Source organism: Aedes albopictus, chromosome 1 (assembly GCF_035046485.1).
Source record: "Aedes albopictus strain Foshan chromosome 1, AalbF5, whole genome shotgun sequence".
NCBI classification, from domain to species: Eukaryota; Metazoa; Arthropoda; class Insecta; order Diptera; family Culicidae; genus Aedes; species Aedes albopictus.
Window position 1 is genome coordinate 310453997 of NC_085136.1, and position 27076 is coordinate 310481072.

A 27076-nucleotide genomic window follows, 5' to 3' on the forward strand; every position below is an offset into this window, starting at 1 on the left:
TGATGGTCCCCTTTGTAATGGAATTTTCATCACCCACCAATCCACGAAGCATTCCACTGAACTGAAATTCAGTGCAACTTTCTTCCAAAGCCCCAGAACAAGCAACGGGCAGTATCAATCCGCTAGTATCGCAAACGAGTGAGTCACTCACAATCACGAGCATAAACATCGCAGTTTGGTCGATTGTCGACCAAAAGCGCATAACCAAAACAAAGCGAAACGTCAAATGCGTGGTCAAGCGAGCCGACAAAGACGGACGGGGGTCGCACATATTCATTATATGTTGTGTGAGTATTTTGGTTGGCCTCGCTCGCATCAGTCAGTCAGCAGAAATTTTTCGTAGGTGACTGATTCGTTTTCAATTCGGGCCGAAAATCGCGACACTGCAGTGCAAAGGGCAGTGTGAAAGTAATTGTTTGTTGAAAATCGCAAATTAGGTGGTGCGTTGCTTTCGTTGTCGCGTTTTTTTTTGTGGAATCTTGACGCTTGGAAGCTCCGAACTTGTTGGTGTTTGGGAAAGTTGAAAAAGTGAAAGACACGGCAGCTGTTGATTAAAATCAAAGCATCGAATTAGGTTGTGCAACTCGCTAGAACCTTCCACCTCCTGCCCCGACCACCGCGAAGAACAGGAAGGGAAGGAAGGTACCGCCGTCATCATCGTCCAAAGAGGAGCATTTCAACATCAAAAGAAAATGGAATGCGATGCTCGGAATAGTGCGAACTGGGGCTGCAGCAGCAGCAGCACACCCGTACAGGAAGAAAAGAAGCAGTGAAAACAAAAGAACACTACACATTCGGCGCAGACAGCAGAAGACCCAGAAGGCTGGGAAGCCGCGAAGGCAAAGAGAACAAGGAGAAGCAACATACACACAGTAGGCGGAGAAGGACACAACACAAAAGGAAAACCGAAATCGACTGCTGCGTGCGGTCGATCGTAGCAGCAAGCGGTGAAGAAGAATTGGGGGAGCATCATCATCATCATCATCGCCGTCATCAGAGAGTTGCCCTCGACGAATCAGTCAGTACAGAAGTAACGAGCCCAGCATCTCACCAAATAATAATAAACAGGCGGGCGAGGGCCATTGCTATAAGAAAGAAGAACCTCCACCGCCACCGCCTTTCCAAGTGCCGAGAGGGGTACCTACTTCTTCGAAAGAAAGAGAGTACTCACCTTACGTTTTTTTTTTGCTCGTGCCCGTTCGGAACAACCTTTAAGAGGATTTTTTTGTTGTGCATTTATTTCGTTCAGCGAGTTCACCAGAAGCATCATTTCGATCATCACGACCTGCGAGTGTAGCAGTAGGTAAAGAGCAGAGTCAGTGCTAGTTAATCATACTTTGGAGATTTGCTGCGCCACCGTTCGTTAGTTAATTTTTGTTCGTTCTTTTTTTTGTGTATCCTAAAGTGTGTTAAAAGTGCGACCTCTGTGCGACGAACAGCTTTCTTCGGGGCTTGTCATTTCGTCATTTGATCTAAAAACCCCGGAGAGGAGAGGGGCCAGCGACCTAGAGATCGCTGTCGATCGAGATGCTTTCGCGCAAGAGCAAGGATAAATCGATCAAGGATGGAGTCGTTGGAAAGTATGTCAAACGGGATACGCCACCGGAAATACCAAGTGAGTTGAGTTGAAGAATGGAAGAATGAAGTGGAAATACGGAAATCAAGGAAAATGGATAATGGAACGTGATAAAATCAACAGAATATTTGGTGCACTCAGCATCAATATATGATTTCGATATTTTACTTCTCCTGTAACAATGTCGCCCGGCAGTTGAAGCTACCAAACCATTTTTACAATCGCCTGGTTGGCGATAAGTACCCAAGTAACCATGGTGCTGAAGCCTTATTGCATGCAGATATACGGTGTATTTAGTGCAATCATTACTTTACATGCAAACTTAAGGTTGATTTAAAGTGGAAATGGGCAATTATGCGACTACTCCAAGATTATACCAGTATAATCTTAATTTGATTCTATAATTGCCCACTTCCACTTTAAATCAGCCTTAAGTTTGCATGTAAAGTAATGATTGCACTAAATACACCGTATATCTGCATGCAATAAGGCTTCAGCACCGTGGTTACTTGGGTAAATCAAGTGCTAATACATGCAAAATGCAGAAAATTGAACGGATAGTCTCCTCAAACTCTAAATGTAGGAACCATTGATCAACACTGATATTATAATATCAGTAGACCATGAGGAAGATGCAAATCTTAAGCACAGACAAACAGACGTAACACCTACAACAATTTTCTTGAAAATCCATCGCCCAGTTCACACTACCATCATCTGGTGGAAATGTTTCACGATACACTGAGTTGAGCAATATTGTCAACAGAAGGCGCTAGTGTGAAACGTCAAACGCAAAGAAAAACGACCTGCACGCCTCTGGTTGTGAAAGCCACAACCATGAAGATTTAAAATGAACGTTAAAAGCGTGGTCGATGGAAATTTCACAAGTGTTACGTCTGTTTGTTTGTGCCTAATGCTTAGTGTCGTGTTCTAAAGGAATCGCACACGATAATTTCAATTTGTAAAATGATATACTATGCTTTTGGTTGAAATCCGAAGTGACCGGCGGTGCGAAAATTGATTTTAAGCTACTTAGAAATGTCGCAACTCGATTTGGATCAATGCATATTGTAGCTCTTAATGAGCTTAATGGTGCGCAACAGAAAAAAAATAGATTCAAATTTATTTTGCATGTGCTTCAAGCGACGACTTCGATTTGGTGGTGCGACGATAATAAGTTCTCGACTATGTTTTGCGAAAAAAATGGTTCCTCCACAGACAAACAGACGTATCACACGGTGTGTTGAAACGGGATTATTATCGCACTTTCATGAACCTAAAATATATTTTCGTTATAAGTTAGCCTTAGCTGTATATATTAAGATTCTGGAGGTTAAAAAATCTTTCATCGGGGAAAATTAAAATAATTTCGATTTTAGTATTTTACCACTTTTCTCATATAATATGGTATTACGCAAATCTGATGAACCTAAACTCCGCTAGAAATTGTCGCCTTTCTAATAGTAAATTTGAATCCATTTAGACAGAAACGAATGCAAAAGTCTTTACAACGAATTTAAATTTGTTTGGCGTTCGTTTCATGTGTCCAGCCCACTACAGTCTGCCGAAAGTCATAAATCATAAAAGTCTACATTCCTTCCATATGTCTGATACATAGATATTTGTACTGGAGGATAACAAAAACTTCCCATTAGTGCGACTCATACATTTGATTCGTACAATTTGCAACACATACACTGCATGTGCTAATTTGCCTGAAAAGGTTGGTATTAGTTGCACATACTTTGCATGCCAAACCATGTAACGATACACCTAAACGACGATCATACGGCCACGAAAGATGCTTCAATTGCGAAATCATTAAACAAATATGGTGACTTAATCACGCGTATGTTTTAACATTCATGTTAACTGTAAATTAAGTTGTTTTGAGCTAGTTTAGCAATGCAGAATACTGATAGCTCTTTGAATATAATAAGAACTTTCGTGTATATTGTGCTTTGATTTTGCAAGGCTCGATGTTTTACTACCAAGTAAAAATTTGCATGCTACTTTTGTTCGCATGTTGGTTAAGAATATGTCAAAGAATACCAAATCATAGTGCAATTAAAAGGAAAAGTTCTAAACTCTATTTTCTTTTTACTTAGGTTTAGATACAGGGGATGGCCAAAATGTTTGGGATAGGCAACTTTTTTTTCTCTCACAAAAAAGTTCAACATGCTATAACTATTTATAGAGTTCATCAAAAAATCTCAAATTTTGACTGTTAACCTATCATATGTGCATCATTGGTACAAATTTAAGCTTGATTGATTAATATTTCGCAAAGTTAGAACCGTTCGGGTAAAACACTATTTTTCAGACAACTCATTTTTGAGCTGTCATATCTCGGAAACCAGTGAACCGAATTAAATAAAATTTTGAACGTACACTAACAATATGTAAATGCTTCACAAACTATTAAAACATAGGTACTTTTTAAACGTTGAAAAAAATTATCATGGATTGACACTTTTTGGATTTTTCTTGAAAAAAATGTAATTTTTTTACATCAATGTCAATAAATTTTAGTGTTGATATCCAAAGATTTTCCACTTCTGTTCTCAAGTTATCTCTAATCAGGTATATTAGAGCCTATTTAGATTGAAGGAAGAACACATTTAGTAATTTTTGTGAGGTATTGTAAATTTGACTTACTTTCCTCTATATGGGTAAAAATTTCAACCCGGTATAACTTAATTGGCCGTGAGAAAATATTACATTTTATAAAGTCGTATTGAGTATCAATATATTGTTGATAAACGTTAAAAAATTCATTCAATTCGGTTCACTGGTTTCCGAAATATGACAGCTCGAAAATGAGTTGTCTAAATAATAGTGTTTTACCCGAACGGTTATAGCTTCGCGAAAAATTGATCAATCGATCCCAAATTTGTACCAATGGTGCACATATAATAGGTTGACAAACAGTCAAAATTTGAGATTTTTTGATGCACTCTATGAAAAGTTATTGCATGTTGAATTTTTTTGTGGGAGAAAAAAAGTTGCCTATCCCAAACATTTTGGCCATCCCCTGTATGTTCATGTTGAATATGTTCATTGTTGTTTATGATGAGAACAAATTTAACTCAATTTACAGATAAAATAAAAATTGAAACTGTAGAACAAGATTAAGAAGACATCAATGTTCTGGAAATACCATAATAAAAAAAACAACAAACAGTAATGTGCAAAGTGAGGCAAGATTGACGCAATTTGAGGTTTCAATACAACTTTATAAGAACTTTTATTAGTTACTTTATTCTTCATTTCGGAATCATCGAGTGTACGGGTGACTTTTTAATTCAATTCTAATGGATAGTTTCCACTTTGGAGGTACAGTGCAGTGGTTTTTTTCAGTTTTATGACTAGTCGTTTTAATCACTATTCCTTTTTATTTCGTTTTTATCATGCTCTGCAAGGACAAGTGACATTTCTCCCCATACTAAATCTGTTGTCAAACTCACTTGGCAAAAAAGAAAGACCTTTACTTGGGAAAAAGAAGCTTTATTTTATGCAGTCATAATATTGAAACCATTAAAATCCATGAAGTTTTTATCAAGACCAAAGTGTCTTATAAAATGAAACTACAGATAATCCAGACGAAAATAGAAAAAAAAATCACTGCACGAGACTACTATTATTGAAATTCATCATATTACTTGCAAATTGATATGTTTCCAATATATTTTAGGCTTATACTATAAGATGTCATTCACATTGACATATATTAGGCATGCTTTTTATTCGGTAAGGTAAATTCTTAATAAAAACATATGATATTTTGAAAAAGATTTCAATACCACTTGTATAATTATCCTTGACCAAATGATTGTTTGATTAAAAAAAAATGTTATGACATTTAAATTGTTTATCATGACTAGATAATACCACGTTAACCCGCTGTTTCATCTTATTCCACCCGTTACAACTTGCCCGGGTGTATTTTGTTTTAAACCAAATTTTGAATAATCATTTTTGAATGCATTAACATAATATGACAACGCCAATCTTATGTATTTTGTGTCAACTTTTTGTTATTTGAGAGTCAACAGCCCACTTATCCCTAAAGGTACCATTTTATAAATAACAAGGAGATAAGTCTTCGAAAATTTTAAGATTTTGTATGGACGAAAGTCATCAACAGATCAGAGACAGAGCTTTTGCAAATAAGTCACACACACACTCAGTATAGCCATATATCTATGAGGATGTGATTTGACATGCAAAGTATGTGCAACTAGTATGTACCCGCCATTTCAGGCAAATTAGCACATGAAGGGTAAAATGATATGAGTCACATGGTGCTTTCTCAAATGTATGAGTCGCGCTAATGGGAAGTATTTGTTTACCTCCATTACAAATATCTATGTGCCAGACAAATGGAAGGAATGTAGACTTTAACGATTTATGACTTTCGGCAGACTGTAGTGGGCTGGACATATTAAACGAACGCCAAACAATTTCAAACTCGTTGTAAAGACTTTTGCATTTATTTCTGTCTAAATGGATTCAAACTTACTATTAGAAAGGGGATTTTTTCTAGCGGAGTTTAGGTTCATCAGATTTGCGTAATACCATATTATATGAGAAAAGTGGTAATCTACTAAAATCGAATTTATTTTAATTTTCCCCGATGAAAGATTTTTTAACCTCCAGAATCTTAATATATACAGGTAAGGCTAACTTATAACGAAAAAATATTTTAGGTTCATGCAAGTGCGATAATAATCCTGTTTCAACACACCGTGTATCACTTGGAAAAAAAATGCGATAAAAATCATCGTCACGAAAACATAATCGCCCAATGCTAATTACGCTATGGTTTGCAAACCCACTGAGTAGATGGCGGCAGTGAGCAAACGTCAAACAGGTGCAAAAACGATGCGAGCGCCATGAACGAGCGATTTGCGAACTACGGAATATTTGAATGATCCGTTTAAAAGGGAAACGATGGAAAGTGAGTAGAGTGGGACGTCTGTTTGTCTGTGGTTCCTCTCTTAGCTAACTGGAGAAGTGCTCAAAGAACACCAAGCTGGCCCAAACGAAAATGCAATTGCCACATCTGTAAAGCCTTCAGTACACGCTTTGCCAAGTGTGCAAACTTTTCCGGACGCATCAACCAACAGCAAAGCATACGCTTGACATTTCCGATGTTTTGTCAATGTTGATGTCGTGTCCGGACGGACACCGTGGCAATCCGGATCAGTCGATTCTGCCGGCCGAAACTCTTTTTCGAGGAAGGATGCAAATGATGCAACCTACTCGTGCAAAATACTTTACAAGACTGACGTTTCATTTCATCATGATCGTTTGCTTTGTTTACCGGTAGCGCATTCACGCTGCCAATGCTATATGCCCTGTTTCTCGCTTTCTCTGTATCCCTCTCAATCCCTACATTCTCCTCCTGTTCTACTCTGTCATTGTTTTATAAATTTAAATTTTTATTTAACTTCTACTTCTCCTTTATTTTAAACGCCCATCTAAATATATTCACCCCACTTACATTACCTCAAATGTAGCTATGTTAATAATTGCCTTCGTTAAAAAACGATATGATCGATCATTATTATCGCAATCCTTTTCACTTGTAACCAGGAAGTATTACCTATATTGTCGATTTTCCCCTTATCGAACGCGACGATTTGAATCCGTCGTGGAGTCTGGCGTATATCCGGTCTCACTAACACCAGCAGCAGCAGAGGTGGTGCATGATTCGTTGCGATGATTCAGAAATCCAGACTGGAAGTTGGCAGCGCGTTTTGTTATGAAAGCAACATACAATATCTCATTCATTTATTTTAGCCTTCACCACATTGGCATGCAAATTTTCTTTTTTGCGATTTGAGTTCAAACTGAAACCCATCATTAATATCCTTCATCATAATCATTTATTATAGTCTTTCATCTTTATCCTTTATTATGATCCTTCATTGTCATCCTTCATCATCATCTTCTATCATCAACCTTCATCGCAATCCTACATTATTCTCTTTCAACATCATCTTTCATCATCATCATCCTTCATTATCACCCTTTATCACTATCCTTCCCCAAGAAACGTAAAGTTTTCCTAAGATTGGTTTGTTCCATTCTTGTACAACAAAATGTTTGTTTGGTTATCATTATCCTTTATGACTATTCTTCAATATAATCCTTTATCAACATCCTTCATCATTATCATCTTCAACATCATACTTCATCATCATCCTTCATTATCATCCTTCATTATCGTCCTTAACCAATCCTCCATCATCATCACTCATCATAATTCTTCATCATCATCATCTTTAATAATAATCTTTCCTCATCATTATCTTTCATCATCATTCTTTATCATCATTCATCAAAATTCTTCATCATCATGCTTTACCATCATCAACTTTAACCCGGGAGCGATCGCATCGTGTACTGAGTACACACACCAGGAAAACGCACGCATGTGGTACACAGCATAAGCGCGACGTTACTGCAGGTAACCAAAGACGCAACTGCTCGATGGTTAATCATAATCCTTCCTCATTATTATCATTCATCATCCTTCATCATCATCATTCATCATGTTTCTTCATCATCATCTTTGATAATAATTCTCCATCATCCTTCATCATCTTCTTCTTTATTATCCTTCATCATCGTCATTCATCATCATCATTCATCATCTTTTATCATAATCCTTCATCATCACATTTTATCATCATCCATCAACATAATCCTTTATCATCATCATCCATCATTATCCTTCATCATCGTCCTTCGTCATCATCTTTCATCATTATCTTTCATCACAACTCTTCATCATCATCTTTCATCATCATCCTTCATCATCAACCTATATCATCATCCTCCATCATATACCTTTATCATCATCCTTCATCATTATCCATCATCGTCATCTTTCATCATCATCCTTCCTCATCAATCTATATCATCATGCTTTATCATCATCCTTCATCATAAACCTTTATCTTCATCCTTAATCATCATAATACTTCACCATCGTCCTTCATAATCATGTTAAATCACTAGGGGCGAATCACTAGCGATTCAGCCTTGCGTATTGACATACGCGTTGGCGCATTTTGTTACGCATTGGCGTATTAAGGTACGCATTCATAATCCTCCATAATCCTTTATCATCATCACCCTTCATCATCATTCTTCATCATAATACTTCATCATAATAGTTCACCATCATCCTTCATAATCATCTTGTATCATCATCCTTCATCATCATCCCTCATTATAATCCTCCATCATCATATATTTTTTTGTCATCACCCTTCATCATCATACCTTATCATCCTTCATAATCATCCTCCATCAGCAACCTTCATCATAATCCTACATCATACTCTTTCAACATCGAATTTCATCATCATCATCATCCTTCATTATTATCATCCTCAACCAATCCTTCATCAACATGTTTCATCATCATCCTTCACTATCATCCTTCGTAATCAACTTATATCATCATACTTTATCATCATCTTTCACCATCATTCTTCATCATCATCCTTCAACATAATCCGTCATCATCATCCTTCATCATTTTCTTCATCATCATCTTTGATCATAATCCTCCATCATCCTTTATCATCATCCTTTATCATCATTCCTTATCATAATCCTTTATCATTGTCCCTCATCATCATCATTCATCGTCATCCCTCATCATCATTCTTCATCATCATCATTCATCGTCATCACTCATCATCATTCTTTATCATCATTATTATTCATCATCATCCTTAACTGTCGTCATCATTTTTAACTATCATCATTTTTTTTATCATCATCCTTCATCATCATACATCCTCCATCATTATTCTTCATCATTATTCATAATCATCTTTTTATGTTTAGAATTACCCTCTTGGGGGAATTCACCATTAGCTTACCCTTACGAGGGAATTCGTTTTTTTATTCGGCTTATTCTCTCCGGGGAATTTGCCTTTAGCTTACCCTCTCGAGGAAATTCGCTTTTCCGATGCAGCTTGCCCTCTCGGGGGAATTCGCCATTAGCTTACCCTCTCGGGGAAATTCGCCATAAGCTTACCCTCTTCATCATCATCCTTCATTATCATCCTTCATCATCGTCCTTAACCAATCCTCCATCATCATCACTCATCATAATTATTCATCATCATCATCTTTAATAATAATCCTTCCTCATCATTATCTTTCATCATCATTCTTCATCATCATTCATCATAACTCTTCATAATCATGCTCTACCATCATCAACTTTAACCCGGGAGCGATCGCATCGTATACTGAGTACACGCACCAGGAAAACGCACGCATGTGGTACACAGCATAAGCGCGACGTTACTGCAGGTAGTCAAAGACGCGACTGCTCGAGGGTTAATCATAATCCTTTTTCATCATTATCATTCATCATCCTTCATCATCATCATCATTCATGTTTCTTCATCATCATCTTTGAACATAATTCTCCATCATCCTTCATCATCTTACTTCCTTATTATCCTTCATCATCGTCCTTCATCATCATCATTCATCATCATCTATTATCATAATCCTTCATCATCACACTTTTTCATCATCCATCAATATAATCCTTTATCATCATCATCCATCATTATCCTTCATCATCGTCCTTCGTCATCATCTTCCATCATCATCATCGTCCTTCATCATCATCTTTCATCATTATCTTTCATCACAACTCTTCATCATCATATTTCATCATCATCCTTCATCATCAATCTATTTCATCATCCTTTATCATCATCCTTCATCATAAACCTTTATCTTCATCCTTCATCATCATCCTGCAACATCATTCTTCATCATAATCCTTCATCATAATACTTCACCATCGTCCTTCATAATCATGTTATATCACATATCATCATCCTTCATCATCATTCCACATCATCATCCTTCATCATAAACCTTTATCATCATACTTCATCACCATTCTTTATCATCATCCATCATCATCATCTTTGCTCATAATCCTTCATAATCCTTTATCATCATCACCCTTCATCATCATTCTTCATCATAATACTTCATCATAATAGTTCAACATCATCCTTCATAATCATCTTGTATCATCATCCTTCATCATCATCCCTCATTATAATCCTCCATCATCATATATTATAGTCCTCCATCATCATGTTTCATCATCATCCTTCACTATCATCCTTCGTAATCAACTTATATCATCATACTTTATCATCATCTTTCACCATCATTCTTCATCATCATCCTTCATCATAATCCGTCATCATCATCCTTCATCATTATTCTTCATCATCATCTTTGATCATAATCCTCCATCATCCTTTATCATCATCCTTCATTATCATAATCCTTTATCATTGTCTCTCATCATCATCATTCATCGTCATCCCTCATCATCATTCATCATCATCATTCATCGTCATCACTCATCATCATTCTTTATCATCATTATCATTCATCATCATCCTTAACTGTCGTCATCATTCTTAACTATCATCATTTTTTATCATCATCATACATCCTCCATCATTATTCTTCATCATTATTCATAATCATCTTTTTATGTTTAGAATTACCCTCTCGGGGGAATTCACCATTAGCTTACCCTTACGAGGGAATTCGTTTTTTTTTCATTCGACTTATTCTCTCCGGGGAATTCGCCTTTAGCTTACCCTCTCGAGGGAATTCGCTTTTCCGATGCAGCTTACCCTCTCGGGGGAATTCGCTTTTTTTTTGTTTCGGCTTACCCTCTCGGGGGATTTCGCCATTAGCTTACCCTCTCGGGGGAATTCGCTTTTTTTTTTGTTTCGGCTTACTCTTTCGGGGGAATTCGCCATTAGCTTACCCTCTCGGGGGAATTCGCCATAAGCTTACCCTCTCGGGGAAATTCGCTTTTCTTTTGTTTCGGCTTACCCTCTCGGGGGAATTCGGCATAAGCTTACCCTCTCGGGGGAATTCGCTTTTCTTTTGTTTTGGCTTACCCTCTCGGGGGAATTCGCCATTAGCTTACCCTCTCGGGGGAATTCGCCATAAGCTTACCCTCTCGGGGGAATTCGCTCTTTTTGTTTCGGCTTATCCTCTCGGGGGAATTCGCCATAAGCTTACCCTCTCGGGGGAATTCGCTTTTTTTTGTATCGGCTTACCCTCTCGGGGGAATTTGCCATTAGCTTACCCTCTCGGGGGAATTCGCCATAAGCTTACCCTCTCGGGGGAATTCGCTCTTTTTGTTTCGGCTTATCCTCTCGGGGGAATTCGTTTTAAGCTTACCCTCTCGGGGGAATTCGCATTTTTTTTTTGTTTCGGCTTACCCTCTCGGGGGAATTCGCCATTAGCTTACCCTCTCGGGGGAATTTGCCATTAGCTTACCCTCTCGGGGGAATTCGCTTTTTTTTTGTTTCGGCTTACCCTCTCGGGGGAATTCGCCATTAGCTTACCCTCTCGGGGGAAGTCGCTTCTTTTTTTTTGTTTCGGCTTACCCTCTCGGGGGAATTCGCCATTAGCTTACCCTCTCGGGGAAATTCGCTTTTTTTGTTTCGGCTTACCCTCTCGGGGGAATTCGCCATTAGCTTACCCTCTCGGGGGAATTCGCTTTTTTTTGTTTCGGCTTACCCTCTCGGGGGAATTCGCCATTAGCTTACCCTCTCAGGGGAATTCGCTTTTTTTTTTGTTTCGGCTTACCCTCTCGGGGGAATTCGCCATTAGCTTACCCTCTCGGGGGAATTCGCCATTAGCTTGCCCTCTCGAGGGAATTCGCTTTTTTTGTTTCGGCTTACCCTCTCGGGGGAATTCGCCATTAGCTTACCCTCTCGGGGGAATTCGCTTTTTTTTGTTTCGGCTTACCCTCTCGGGGGAATTCGCCATTAGCTTACCCTCTCAGGGGAATTCGCTTTTTTTTGTTTCGGCTTACCCTCTCGGGGGAATTCGCCATTAGCTTACCCTCTCGGGGGAATTCGCATTTTTTTTTGTTTCGGCTTACCCTCTCGGGGGAATTCGCCATTAGCTTACCCTCTCGGGGGAATTCGCTTTTTTGTTTTGTTTCGGCTTACCCTCTCGGGGGAATTTGCCATTAGCTTACCCTCTCGGGGGAATTCGCTTTTTTTTTTGTTTCGGCTTACCCTCTCGGGGGAATTCGCCATTAGCTTACCCTCTCGGGGGAATTCGCTTCTTTTTTTTTTGTTTCGGCTTACCCTCTCGGGGGAATTCGCCATTAGCTTACCCTCTCGGGGGAATTCGCTTTTTTTGTTTCGGCTTACCCTCTCGGGGGAATTCGCCATTAGCTTACCCTCTCGGGGGAATTCGCTTTTTTTTTTGTTTCGGCTTACCCTCTCGGGGAAATTCGCCATTAGCTTACCCTCTCAGGGGAATTCGCTTTTTTTTTTGTTTCGGCTTACCCTCTCGGGGGAATTCGCCATTAGCTTACCCTCTCGGGGGAATTCGCCATAAGCTTACCCTCTCGGGGGAATTCGCTTTTCTGATGTGGCTTACCCTCTCGGGGGAATTCGCCATTAGCTTACCCTCTCGGGGGAATTCGCTTTTCTGATGCGGCTTACCCTATCAGGGGAATTCGCCACCAACTTACCTTCTCAGGAGAATTCATTTTTATTTATTTGTTGCGGCCCACCCTTTTGATAATGGAATTACAAATGTAAAAGGATCCTTATTACCAAAGAAAATGTCATGCACCTAGAAATAATAAGTTTCTCTGCCAATCTACGGCTTATCTTCGGTTCCACCTGACGAACTCAATAGAATATACCACTAAAATATACCCAGGTAACCACTAAGCACTGTTGTAAACACCTGAAAGGCCATCTAGCAGCTTTTCAGTGTCAATAAGCTCTGCACAAGGTTTTCAAATGCTTATAGGCCCTGCAAACCATGAGCAGTAAAGTAGGCCGTATGTAGGTATATATCGTTATCTTGTAGGGCTTGCAGGCCCTGTGCCTATAAGTCGAATAAGACGACTGTCAGTGCTGTTGGACGGCTTGTCGTGCATGACATTTATGTCAATCAAAACAGATTTTGAACAAAACAAAACTAAAGACAAAAGATGGGAGTAAAACTCAGCGAAAATTATGTTGCTAGCTGGTTGCAGCATCAAATTGATTAAATGACTAGGAGTTTCACCGAGGATTTTCTCCTGCATGATATCTGTTTCAAGTATAACGAGCCGCCAGCGATCTGAAGCTGAACTGGAAGGAGCTGCAGTGCCGTGGATGTTTCCTGCATTACAGGCGATATAAGTTTTCAACTTCCAACTAACAGCTAGGAGTTTCCCGGTCATTTTTATTTTGCTGGTATCGTCTTGGACTTCCGGGGAGATTCCCTTAATGTTTCTGAATCTGTGCTAATAAATAATGCATGCCACCTTGTTTCTCCCTTCCTCCAATACCAACGATTGACTGTTTTTGATTTAATTTCTTTGCTTTAGCTTTGGTTTAGTTTAAATATGGTATTTTGCGAGCCAATACCATGGTATACTGGTGGAGCAGATGGCAAGCATGACGAGAACCGTGTTTCGAAGAGGAACCCTCGAGATCCTTAACTGGAATCTGGATCGAGCAGCAAAAAAAATCAATTGAAGTGAAACACGCGAAGACGCATGAAAAGGACAGGAGAAAAACTTTATTTTTTTTTTATTTTTTCCTTGTCCCAGTTTTGACAGATTTCTTGTCAGAGACTCGGTACGAAAGATTAGAGTTGGCCGTATATCAACCGAATATTTCGCCAAATGTGGCTTTGAAGCAGCTCTATTGGAGAATATAATTTCTTCTAGCTCTGTTAGCCCTGTTCTATTTTCGATTATAGAACCGACTTGATGCCAATTTTTACGGCTTACTGGTTACTTGGGTACTATATTTGTTTCCTTTTGGCCGAAAAAGCGGCACTCCACTTACAACAGTACAAGTTCAAAGTCTTGAACGAGACATTAGGAAAAGCACAATCACTACCCACTGCACAAATAATTATCAAACGTCCAGAAACCAGCAACCTAAATAAAGTTAGCATAACGGGGACTTGGGTAGCCTTCATTCGCCCTAATTTCCAAACCCGTCAAAACAAGTAAAGTCCCGGGAACATTGCCCTGGAGTATACTTCTCAGAAAAACAACCTGCGACCTCGCGACCTCCTGCAACAGCCAATTTTGCAAGAAAATACTACCGTTGTCCAATGAACGCCAATTAAAGGACCGTGATAGTTCCATTATTATCTGAATTCCGACCTTTTGCAAAAACAAAAACGTCACTGCAACTTCGACGTTTCACTGCGCACTGTTTCACCGATAAACAAAACTCCAACGCCAACTTTCTCATAAAAATAAATCAAGCCGCACGACACCCGCCCCAGGCCGAGTCAAAATAAAGACGCTCCGACGGCACCTATCTGTCGCCACTCATCCGGGGAAAAAATAAACTCCTTTCCAAGCTGCATCTAAGCCGCATGCGACTCCTCCTGCGCTGAGTTAAAATAAACCCGCTCCGTCGGCAGCCATCTGCTGCCACATCGCGGGGAAAACTGCTTCTCTGCATCAATACACCTGTTGGGAACGAGGTTGTGAGCTTACCTACCGGCTGTGCCATTGTCGTGTCCGGACGGACACCGTGGCAATCCGGATCAGTCGATTCTGCCGGCCGAAACTCTTTTTCGAGGAAGGATGCAAATGATGCAACCTACTCGTGCAAAATACTTTACAAGACTGACGTTTCATTTCATCATGATCGTTTGCTTTGTTTACCGGTAGCGCATTCACGCTGCCAATGCTATATGCCCTGTTTCTCGCTTTCTCTGTATCCCTCTCAATCCCTACAGTTGAGACCACTGTTCGGTTGTTGGATTATGCGTGCGGACAAATTTGCACACTTGGCAAAGCGTGTACTGAAGGCTTAAGGCTGAAGCCATGTTACAAAAATAAAAAAAATTAATTATTACAAAGGATTAACATATCACAAACACATAGAACCTTATAAATGCACAAACAAGAAACGTCACAAGTGGACACAGCACAACATATAACATAAATGTGCCCTGTTATCCAGATGGATAACTCCTTCCGATCACAGGATGACGAGGTTTCATTTATTGGTTTAGGTCCATCAGTCATCCTGGAATTGTATTTCAGTTGGCAGTATGCCTTTTAGTTCACAGAATTTGTTGCTGTGTTCATAGCTTGGTTTTGTCTAGGAAAACTAATCCTAATCGGGCATCCCGTTTCGGGGTAACAAATATTTATACCCGTAACACAATCCAACGTTTGAGCAAGAATTTTTCGTGAATCGTTCACCGATTCACGAAAAATTCATCTCCCATATGCTTCATACCCTTTATAACAATAGTGTTAAGGCCATATACTTAACACTAAGATAAAGATAAATAACTTAACCTAAACTCAAAACAAAACCAAAACGAGTTATGCTACCCGAAAGCCACAATGCTTTCCAGAAACGTAGCGGTGAACAGGACTAACAAGTCCCCAGAAAACACCTCAACTCAAAAAAGATTTATGTTACCCGAAAGCCAAACTGCTCTCCAGATTTTGTAACGAATAAATCTTACCTCAACTAAACTTTACTTTTATGGACGAGCTCTGGTCCACAAAAATAAAATGGCCTTAAAACTGTAGTTATAATCCATCCAACTAGCTTTCATTTGCATACACGGGGTTTTTTAGTTGGGCGCCATGTTACAAAAATAAATGAAATTTCAGGACGCGCGTCTGTTTGATACCAAAACTACACCGCGCTCGCGCTGTATACGACGAGCGAGGTTTTTAGTAGTGTTGTACTTTTTACAACGGCGCGTGTCCTGAAGAGTTAAGGAACCAATTCTCGGTTTTCGTTGAAAAGTTGATCAATTGATCACCCACTAGAGCTGTTAGGTAACATTAAAATTTTCACTGCAGTCTGTCATTTTGTTCTTTAGATTTGTGCTCTTGAAATTGATTCTGGAAATTGTGAACAAATAAAAATTCATAAAACTATAAAAATACTGTAGGAATTCTGACGAAACCCATATTTCGTCCGCATTGTCACATTTTTTTCACTACTGATCTTTCTTTTCTTTAGTTATCAATGTTTTGACGAGTGAGGGAAAGAACAAACTCACCAAAGGCCGCCGAAGTTCACAGCAAATCTTCGGGGTCAACAACGCTGGCCAGCCTAACAACGGCAACATCTATGTTCCGGGACCACTGATGCCCAATAACAACAACAACCTAAACAACATTCAAAAATTCGGTAACATCAAGGTAACGGCTTCGATGAGCGGCCTCGGACACGAGGGCAAATACACGCCCAGCAGTAGGATTCCCAACCTGGCGCAAAAGTTCGTCAACCTTTCGCTGCAAAGCGAGCAGCCCAATATCCTGAACCCGACCAACAGCGTGCTGATGATAACCAACAACAAGAATCAACAGCTGCATCAGCAACACCAACAACAACACGCACTGGCCATGGCAATGAAGCCATCGAATTTAAACCTGGCCGCCAACCTCAATGAACGACAGAACAACAACAGCCACGGCAATTACGTAGACATCGAGACTATCGATCAGATCCTCATGCAGCAAAGCGAAGCCGACAAAGCAGCCAATCAGTACCGTCTCCAGCAACAGCAACTTCAGCAAGCACAGCAGCAGCAACATCTGCGGCAACAGTACATCAACAACTTCGAGCGAAAGTATCCCTACAACCAACTGCATCACAACGCCACGCACAGAAACCTTCGAAATGGCTTCGAGAACTACGGTAACCTAATAAGAAATAACAGTCCTACGATGGTCTCCGCAGCCTCCAGTAATGTCAACCTCGCAAACGAACCCCAATCCCCGTTTGCTCGACAATTCTCCGCTCGACAACAACTCCCCATCCCGAAATCGGACCACTACCACATCTACGAGAACCCTACCCAGATCAACCGATCTGAGTCCCCGATCTACAGCAACACCAACTCGGCAAACATCTACCAGAGCTACAGCAACAACTCCTCTCATCAATCCCTATTCTCCAACCTGACCAACACCTCCAGTAACGTAACTGCCGTCTCCTCCTCCATCAACTTCCTGGCCACTCGTGTTCAACAACCTCAACCCCAGCAACCGCTCTACTCCAACGTCGAGACCAACGGTATGACCTACGGCGAAGCCCTGCTGCACAACGCCCGCCATGGTTCCTCCGGTCCTTCCGTCCAACAACCTCACCCTCAGCCCACGCCGGAGAGCAGCAGTTCGACGACCGAGGAGGAACTTCCGCTACCCCCGGGCTGGTCCGTGGACTACACCCTGCGTGGTCGTAAGTACTACATCGACCACAACACCAAGACTACCCATTGGTCCCACCCGCTGGAACGGGAGGGCCTCCCGACCGGCTGGGAACGACACGAGTCCGCTCAGCATGGCACCTTCTACTACAAGTCAGTGCCCCTCAATCTCGCCTTGCGCCGAAAACTTCCTAACCGGAAACTTCTTCCATTCACAGCTGCATCACCGGGCAGGCCCAGGATAGCCATCCCTATCTGACTTCGTACTTCCTACATCACGCCACTCCGGTGGACATCCCCCGGCCGCTGATAGCAACCCATACGCATTACACGCCGCACAGTGCACTGGTTCCGGCCAATCCGTACCTGCTGGAAGCGGTCCCGGAGTGGTTGGAATTCTACGCCAAGTGTAAGTTTAGGAACCCTGCGCAACTTCAAGTTGTGTGGTCTAATTTCGGAAATTCTTTGCAGCCACGCCGGAAAACGATCACAAGCTAAAGTGGGACATGTTCCAGCTGCAGCAGCTGGAAAGCATAGCCGGCATGTTGACCAAACTGTTCCGACAGGAGTGTCAAATGATCGTGGTGAAGTACGAATCGTTGAGGTAAGTGGAAATGTATTGTTAACATCCAGGTTAGAGTTTTACCTCCTCATTCAGGCCATTCATTTCATCCAGATACCTATTACTCCAAGTGATATTTGGGATTTTACTACAGATGTTTGTTTATGAACTAAGTGGAAGAGCGTTTAGCGGCGTCCGTCGTTTAGGTGTCTCGTAAGCCTCGGAGTATGCATGGGTTCGATTCCCGCTCTAGCTTCCAGTTTCTGCGACAAAGTTTTGATTTTCTATTAATAAGTGGGTATAAACATTCATTGTATTTATTGCACTTAGCTTGAATACTTTCTTTAAAAGTTAAGTTTTTTTTTATCTAGTAGGAGTCTGTAGTGTAATATTCGGATACACAAGGAAACGCGTGGTTACAACCCGAGTACTTCTTTATTAATCCATCTGTCACATTCTGCCTCTCCTTAACTCTCCACTCCCAGTGTTCCCAGATACAACGCTACATCTTCTCCCTTTCTCAAACAACACTCAAAATCTTTCAAATCATTCATTTACATTTCATAGTCTTTGTACTTAACCGGAATCTTAACTTGTCGCCTTGAACGCATTGCTCCAGCCTCTGGTAATTCGATCGCTGTAGCATTCCTCGGTGGTTCCCAATGTTCGTGTTCTGTTCTTGTGACTTGTTCCTGTCCTGCTGAGGTAGACGATGAATCGGATGCTATCTGAGTTTGCTTGCTTGGTCCGGATATAGGTGATTCTTGGACTTCCGCTGAACTATTCCGCTCGTTGAGTTCCCGTGGGATCCTTTTTAGATGTGAGGAATTCCGGCGGTATATCCCTCCTCCTGTCTTCACTGTCACGCAGCTTCCGTTCTTATCGATTACTACGGCCGGGTCATGATGATAGTTTGGAGCTAGCTTGTTCTCTCCGTGTTGCTGCCGCATTAACACATGGTCTCCTATTTCAATGTCGGATGGTTGTGCATAAACTCTTCTGTCGCGATACTGTTTTGCTCGATATGTGTGGATCAGGTCTCGATCCTTGACCTCGTCTTCCAATATCGGATCTTCACCCACTTGCGGGAACTTATCCCTGAATCGCCTTCCAAACATTAACTCCGCTGGTGACACTCCAGTAACAGAATTTGGTGTAACGGTGTACATGTAAAGATATTCCTGCAAACACCGCTCCATACTTTCCCCTTGCATCTGTCCGATCTTTAAAACCTTCAGAATCGATCGATTTTGCCGCTCGACTTCGCCATTCGCAGCTGGCCAATACGGCGTTGTATGATCTAGTTTGATTCCGGTATCGACACAATAATCCTTGAACTGTTGGCTGCAGAAATTTGAGGCATTATCTGTAGTCAACACATCCGGTAGACCCAGTCGTGTGAATATTTGCTCCAGTCGTTGAATCACCGCTGCAGAAGACGTATTGGACATTGTTTCTACCAAACAATATCGGCTGTAATAATCGACTAACACAAACAGGTATTTTCCGTTCGGGAGCGGTCCAAGAAAATCAGCGCAAAGATGGCTCCATGGCTTCGCAGGCATTGCTCGAATCTGCAAAGGCTCCGGATTGGAGCTCCGTCCTACGGCTTGGCATTCAATACACCTCTTACACCTTTGCTCCACCTCTTTGTCTAATCCTGGCCACCAAACTGATGCTCGCAGCCGGCGTTTCATCTTATTGCTCCCCGGATGACCAGTGTGTGCAAGATCCAGAACTCTTTTACGGAGAGCCTCGGGGATGACTATTTTGTTCAGTCGAAGAACAACTTGCCTTACACAGCACAACTCATCTTGAAAAGGTTGGTAATGTTTCAATTCGCTATTCCACTTTCCTGAATTGATCGCATCTCGCAGCTTCCGCAATTCAGCATCATTTTCTGAGCCCTCAATGACTTCCGTCATTGTCATAGTGGATGGTAAAGCACTTTCGATAGCAGCACATAGATCGCTTTCACAATCTCGGTCACTTGTGGAGCCTTCTACAGCTTGAGATAGACGCGACAACGGATCTGCAATGTTCGTTTTCCCAGGGGCGTACACCAGCTTAAAGCGATAGCCTTGTAGGTTAGGCACCCATCGCTGTTGTCGTGCATTAGGAGCGGAATCTGTGGAAAATATTTTCACTAACGGCTTGTGATCGGTGACAACGGTGAAATCTTTTCCTCTGAGGTACATCTCGAATCGCCCAACACCCCAGTAAATCGCCATGGCTTCTTTGTCTAACACTGAATACTTCTGCTCCGTTTTTGATAGACTTTTGCTGGCGTAGCTGATCACTCGTCCTTTCCCGTTATCGCTCTGCAACAAGACTGCGTCTAGCCCGGTTGCACTAGCATCGACGACCAGTGTAGTTTTGCTGTCTGCATTGTAGAACCCGAGATGGTGAGGGTCGGATAGAGCATCCTTGATTTTGATGAAGGCTTGATTAGCCTCTTTGGTCCACCGGAACTGAACTCCTTTTTGTACTATTTCACGGAGCGGCGCGCTGATGGTGGATAAATGAGGAATAAACTTCCCCACGTAATTCACGAGGCCCAAAAAACTACGCACCTCCTCCGCTGTTGCCGGACGCCTGAACGATTTGACCGCACAAACCTTCTCCTCTGCTGGTAGTATACCTTTCTGAGACAGCTCGTGACCCAGGAATGTCACGCTCTTCTTTCCCCACTGGCACTTTCCTTCATTGATGGTGAGTCCATGGTCTCTCAGCCGCTTCATCACTGCTGCCACCCGTTTCTCCAGTTCGACTTTGGTTCGTCCAAACACCAGGATATCGTCGATGAAGTGTACAACTCCTTCCAAGCCTTCAAGGATCCGCTCTAGCTCTCTCTGGAATATCTCTGCCGCACAATTCATTCCAAACATCAACCGTTTAAAACGAAAATAGCCCTTGGACGTGACGAATGTTGTGATTTCTCTAGACTCAGGGGAAAGCTCCAACTGGTGGAAAGCCTGATTCAAATCGATCTTTGAGAAGTATTTGCATCCGTCCAAATATGGCATCAGCTCTTCGAAAGTAGGTAAGGGGTGTCGCTGGGGAATAATCGCCGTATTTGCCTTGCGCATATCCACACAAAGACGTACACGTCGTCCCCCATCTTTCGGTGTGACAACTAATGGCGAAGCCCAAGTGATCTTACCTGTAGCTGTTTCGATGATGTCTTGCTCGAGGAGCTTACCGATTTCTTCGTCGACCGTCTTTTGTAATGGAATCGGTAGCCGTCGACACGGTTGTTGTACCGGATGGACATTCTGGTCGATATTGATGGTAACCAGCAAATCTTTCGCCTTTCCGATCTTCAATGGTTTCTTCTCAGTCACGTGCAACACTTCACAGTTGATTTTCAACACCCCAAGATCAACCGATGACGTTTTCCCCAACAAGTTGGTGCCTTTTCCCCTAATCACAAATATTTCACTGTGCACCGTTACCGACCCATGGCATATATCGGCTTTGAACATACCCTTCACTTCTAGCTTATGATTTCCATAGGCCACCAACTTCTTTCGTGTTTCATTCGTTTCGAAGCTCACTTTGCATCCACTCTTCTTTAGTTCCTTCCAGGTGGCCTCGTCAATAACGTTAACGAAGGCTCCCGAATCTATCGTCCACTGAACTGGTACCCCACCTACCAGGCACTTCATTTTCGTGTTGTACTTGTCACCGTTTTCAGCATTGCACTTTTTCTTCTCACGGACCACGGCCGAAAATATGTGGTAAATATCGCTTCCATCACTTTCACAGCCGCTTCCTTCTTCGCCATCAGAAGGCACTTCTTTATCTTCTTCGGAGTCTTCCACTTGACGTACTTTCTTCTGCTTCTCTCCGAAAGATTTCTTCGTTTTACACAACTTTTTAAAATGCCCGATTAGCCCACACTTATCACAACTCTTCTTCCGGGCCGGACACTTCTTATCATTTGCATAATGCCCCGCCGATCCACAGCGGAAACAACGATTGCTTGCACTTCTCACTTTATTCGCACTAGCGGAATCTTCTCCAGCCGCTTCCATCTGATTCGTGTCAATCGTTTCTAGCACTCTACCCTCTTCGACAATATCTGCCAGATCCACCAGTCGCTTTTTCAAAATAGCCTCCCTTAGCGCTTGAGATGAACATCCATCGAAAATTTGTTCTGTTATACGCATATCCAATGCGGCACCATAATCACACAAATTACCCTGATGACGTAGTCGTCTCGCAAAGCGAGTAACACTTTCACCCTCCTTCTGCGTCATTTTCCGAAACATCGCCCGCTCATGTGGAATGCAGACAATTGGCGCAAAATGCCTATCCAACAACGCCACGGTTTCTTTGTAAACATCACTCCCTTGTGGAGGGACAGCACCGTGGTTCGGGTCATCAAAAAACACTTCTTGCACTTCAAGGCCAGCTAAATGCAAAAGCAAAGCCTTTTTCTTCTCTGCCGTTGCAGTTGCATTGCACTCCAGGTAAAGCTCGAATGATCGCTTCCATGCCTGCCATCTTCTTCCTACAGACGAGGCATCCCCGATCACAAATTGTGCAATGTTGTGATTCATCTCGCTCACTCCCGGCAGAGTTTGTTGGTATGCGTGTGATCAACTTTTGTCTTCGCCTCGACCGCGCACAAAGCACTCACGACGCCACCGCGATTTTTCACTTTTCCGCTTACCGGACTACTCCCGTTCGACCGGATTTTCGCGAAAATGAACACGAATTATCTTTTCCACTCGGTTATCGCACTTTTCCCGTCAAACCGTCGCCAAAATGTAGTGTAATATTCGGATACACAAGGAAACGCGTGGTTACAACCCGAGTACTTCTTTATTAATCCATCTGTCACATTCTGCCTCTCCTTAACTCTCCACTCCCAGTGTTCCCAGATACAACACTACAGAGTCCTAGATACTTAACTTCGTCCGACCAATTTATTGGGAGTTCCCCTCATAGTGACAACATGTCTACTTGAGGGTTTCAAATAAAGAGCTCTTGGCTTATGTGGAAATATGATAAGTTGAGTTTTGGAAGCATTTAGAGAAATCTTCCATTTCTGCAAATAAGAAGAAAACATATCTAAACAATACATATGTCGTTTTCGTTTTTGTGGCGGTGCTACACCACTTCGTGCTACACTTTTCACAGAAAAAACGAACATTTTCGGTGCAGTTGCGGTGGTGTGCGTGAATAAAAACCAAAATATTTACAACTTTGCAAATGCTGATTGGTGGACACGGTGCGCACCTGCTACACTCTCGAATTTTTGAGTGCTGCACTATCTTGAACGGTGCAGAAAAAGTGCTACACCGGTGTAGCACGAAAATCAAAAACGAACATTTTCGGTGCAAAAGTGCTGCACCGGTGTGGCACCACCGTAAAAACGAAAACGACAATAGACGGAGCTAGGAATAATAATAATAAGGGGCAGTGTCTAGAAAAATACACATAATTCAGAAAGTCATAGGGGGGGTGGGGGTAAGACGGACATGTTTAGTATACACTCTATTTTGACAGTGTAAACAATGCGATAATTAAAATTTTATCTCTATACTATATACTTCAACTAAGGTACTTTACAGTCTGCAAGCCGATTTTGCAATAAAATTTGATTTTCCATGACTTTTGAGATGATTAAAAAGTGATCTCCAAATGTATGTTTTTCAACAGTGTGGGTAAGACGGACCGGTAGGGTGGGTAAGATGGACACGTTTGGAAATTAAGCTAATACGCCTCTAATTGTGTTGAATGATGTTTGTGGCCGTTTGTATTCGGTAGATCAATCATAGTAGAATCTAAATTTGGTCTTAAATCTCTTAGCGAAACGTGTTTCTGCAAATTAAAATCTATTTTGTAAATTGGAAACCTCCATAGACTGATAAACGCCTAACAGTATGCAATGCTCTGGTAATTTTACAAAGTTCAAACTGTTCCAACAACAAAAATTCTAATAAAATGAATTTTTGAATAAAAAATCAATATGAAATACTTTATACGGCTTCCACAATCATTTTTGTACTCCATAGATTTCAATCTGTGATCAATGTGTGGGTCTTAATGTATTTCTTACGGCACTATCAAAGTAACCCGAACACTGTCCGTCTTACCCACCCTCAAGGCGGACCGTCTTACCCCCACACAACGCAAAACATTCATTCCACCACCGTTATTTATAATCCATGAAATTTACCTGAATGTCGTTGTGTATAGGATGGAACAGTTTAAAACTACGGGGAAACTCAAAATAAAATGCAAAAACTTAGCCATTTAATGTTAAAAAGCTTATTTATCAAAATTAGATCCCAGCACAAAAGCGTGTAGCCTGGTAAATGATTGATTATTTTTTGCACTTTTGACATATGTATTCTCTCATGGAGTGGTTCAATTAACATCAACTGATAAGAAGATAGAGTTAATCGTAAAAGTAAGTCAAATTTCAGGTCTTAAGTGCCAGAACTAGTTGGTGGTCCGTCTTACCCACCCGGTCCGTCTTACCCCCACCCCCCTAACTGTAAGTTAAAAATTTTGCTTTTTGAGAAAAAAATCACACATGGTCGATACTTAAAAAAATCAAGGCCTACTTCTTTTCCTTTAGTGGTAATGATGGAATAATACACAATTGAATGAATTCATCAATAAAATTCATGTGGAGCGGACCTGGTGTGATGGTTAAAATACTTGACTATCACTCCGAGAACCTGGGATCGAATCCCACTCCCGACAAACTCGCAAAATGTGAGTTCTTCCTTCGGAAGGGAAGTAAAGCGTGAGTCCCGAGATGAACTAGTTTAGGACTAAAAATCTCGTTAATACAGATAAAAAACATCCTTTGAGAGAATTTCAGAATAAAATTCTGATGGAATCCTCGAAGCATCCCCAAAACTATACTTGAATGGTGTTCTCAGAGAAACTGTTACAGAAACTCTTATAGGAATAAATTGCCTATGAAATCCGTGGATGATTGGGTTCCGAAATCAAGTTTCAGGGCCAAGTTTTGAAAATTGTTCAATACTGTCATGCGACACTTCATACATCGCAGTAGCTTTCAAAATATACTATACTGCTGTATGGAATTCCTCCTGGCATTCTTGCTGGATTCTTTCGAACAATCTTCGTGCAATTCCTCCAAAGATTTTCTCCTGCGATTCCTTCAGGGACTCCTCCATGGGTTCCACCAACCAGTTCTGAGGGGATTTCATTAGAGACTTGTTATCTCCCGAAATTCTTCTTCTAGAGATTTCAATTGGGATAACTTCAGCTGGAATTCCTGGAGGAAGGCCAAGACGAGTTCCAGGAGAAATTTCATGATAAATTTCAAGAGTAATCCATGGATACAATCTCTGAAGTAATTCCTGAATAAGTCTTTAGAAAAATCCCTGAAAAAATTACCAAAGGCATTTCTGGAAGTATGAAGATTACCTGGAAGAATCCCATCACGAATGCCCAAGAAGGATTCCTGCAGGTACCACACTAGGTATTTCTGGAAGAGTCCTAGGAAGCAATCCTGAAAGAATCACAGCAGCAATCGCTAGTGGAATCTCAGCATGAGCTCCTGGATGAATGTCAAGAGGAGTTCCTGGATAAATCCCATGAGCAATTTGCGGAAAAATCCCAGGATAACACTTCCAGAGGAATTCCTGGAGGAAACACCGAAGGAACATCTGAAAGAATCCTAGAATGATTGCCTTGAATCATCCCAGAACCAGAAAGAATGATTCCGGGAGGTTTTATAGTAAGAATTTCTGGAGGAGTCCTGGGAGGAATTGCTGGTAGAACCACAGTTGCAATTGCTTGACGAATCCCAGCTGAAATTTCTGGATAAAATCTCTGAAGATGTTCCTGGAGAAATCACTGGAGGTACTTCTAGAATAATCCATGGAATATTGTCTTGAATGGTCCCACCAAGAGTTTCTGAAGGAATTCCTAGAACTCCGAGAGATTGCATAGAAGGTAATTCTGGAGAAATCCTATTTGGAATTGATGGAAGAATCTCTACCGGTATTATTAGAGAACCCCCATCACGCATGCCGAGGGAATAAGTGAAATTCCTTGAATAAATATCTGGAGGAATACCTACAGTTTATTGGATAGTGCTATCGTATGATCAACCTGAGATTGTTCAATCGCAGCAGTCATTTGTTATTTGAAGACATTTTGTAATGTTCACACAGTAATTTATTCTCGTTCAAACCTTCAACAAATATAGACATTATCAATTGTTAGTCTCTATTTTACTTGCCCGGTTCAAATCCACACTTGCCTTCCAAGAGGTTATGGGCCCTCGGCTGTGAATCCGGAACAAGAATAAGGTTGTTAAAGATTTTTTGAAGTTGACGAATCCAGGAGCAGCAGATCAAAATGGGCGATCGGATGGTGTGTTTCCCGAAGTTGAACGGCTCGAATTTCGACAACTGGAGTTTCAAAATGAAGTTGCTTCTGACCAAAGAAGGTTGCTGGAAGGTCGTCAATGAACCGAAGCCGAACCCTGCTCCTGCAAATTGGACCGAAAAAGACGAACAAGCCCTAGCGACAATTGGTTTGGCCGTCGAGGATAGTCAGCTCGTCCACATTAGGAAGGCCAAGACTGCAGCTGAAGCCTGGAAAAGTTTGGAGAATTTCCATGTGAAGCGGACTCTGAGTACCAAGGTCTCGATCATGCGTAGGATTTGTGCGCTGCGACT

General features: G+C 41.4%; 1 protein-coding gene across 1 annotated transcript in view; it reads left to right on the forward strand.

Annotated features, from left to right (window-relative positions):
* The first annotated feature begins 1475 nt into the window (after nucleotides 1-1475).
* Nucleotides 1476-27076, forward strand: part of LOC109405463 (protein salvador homolog 1) — a 36923-nt gene continuing 11322 nt past the window's right edge. The window contains exons 1-4 of the mRNA XM_029856756.2: nucleotides 1476-1615; nucleotides 16642-17986; nucleotides 18052-18242; nucleotides 18305-18437. Of these exons, the coding sequence (XP_029712616.1) occupies nucleotides 1528-1615; nucleotides 16642-17986; nucleotides 18052-18242; nucleotides 18305-18437 (1757 nt within the window). The 5' untranslated portion in view covers nucleotides 1476-1527. The remainder of the gene's footprint in view (nucleotides 1616-16641; nucleotides 17987-18051; nucleotides 18243-18304; nucleotides 18438-27076) is intronic.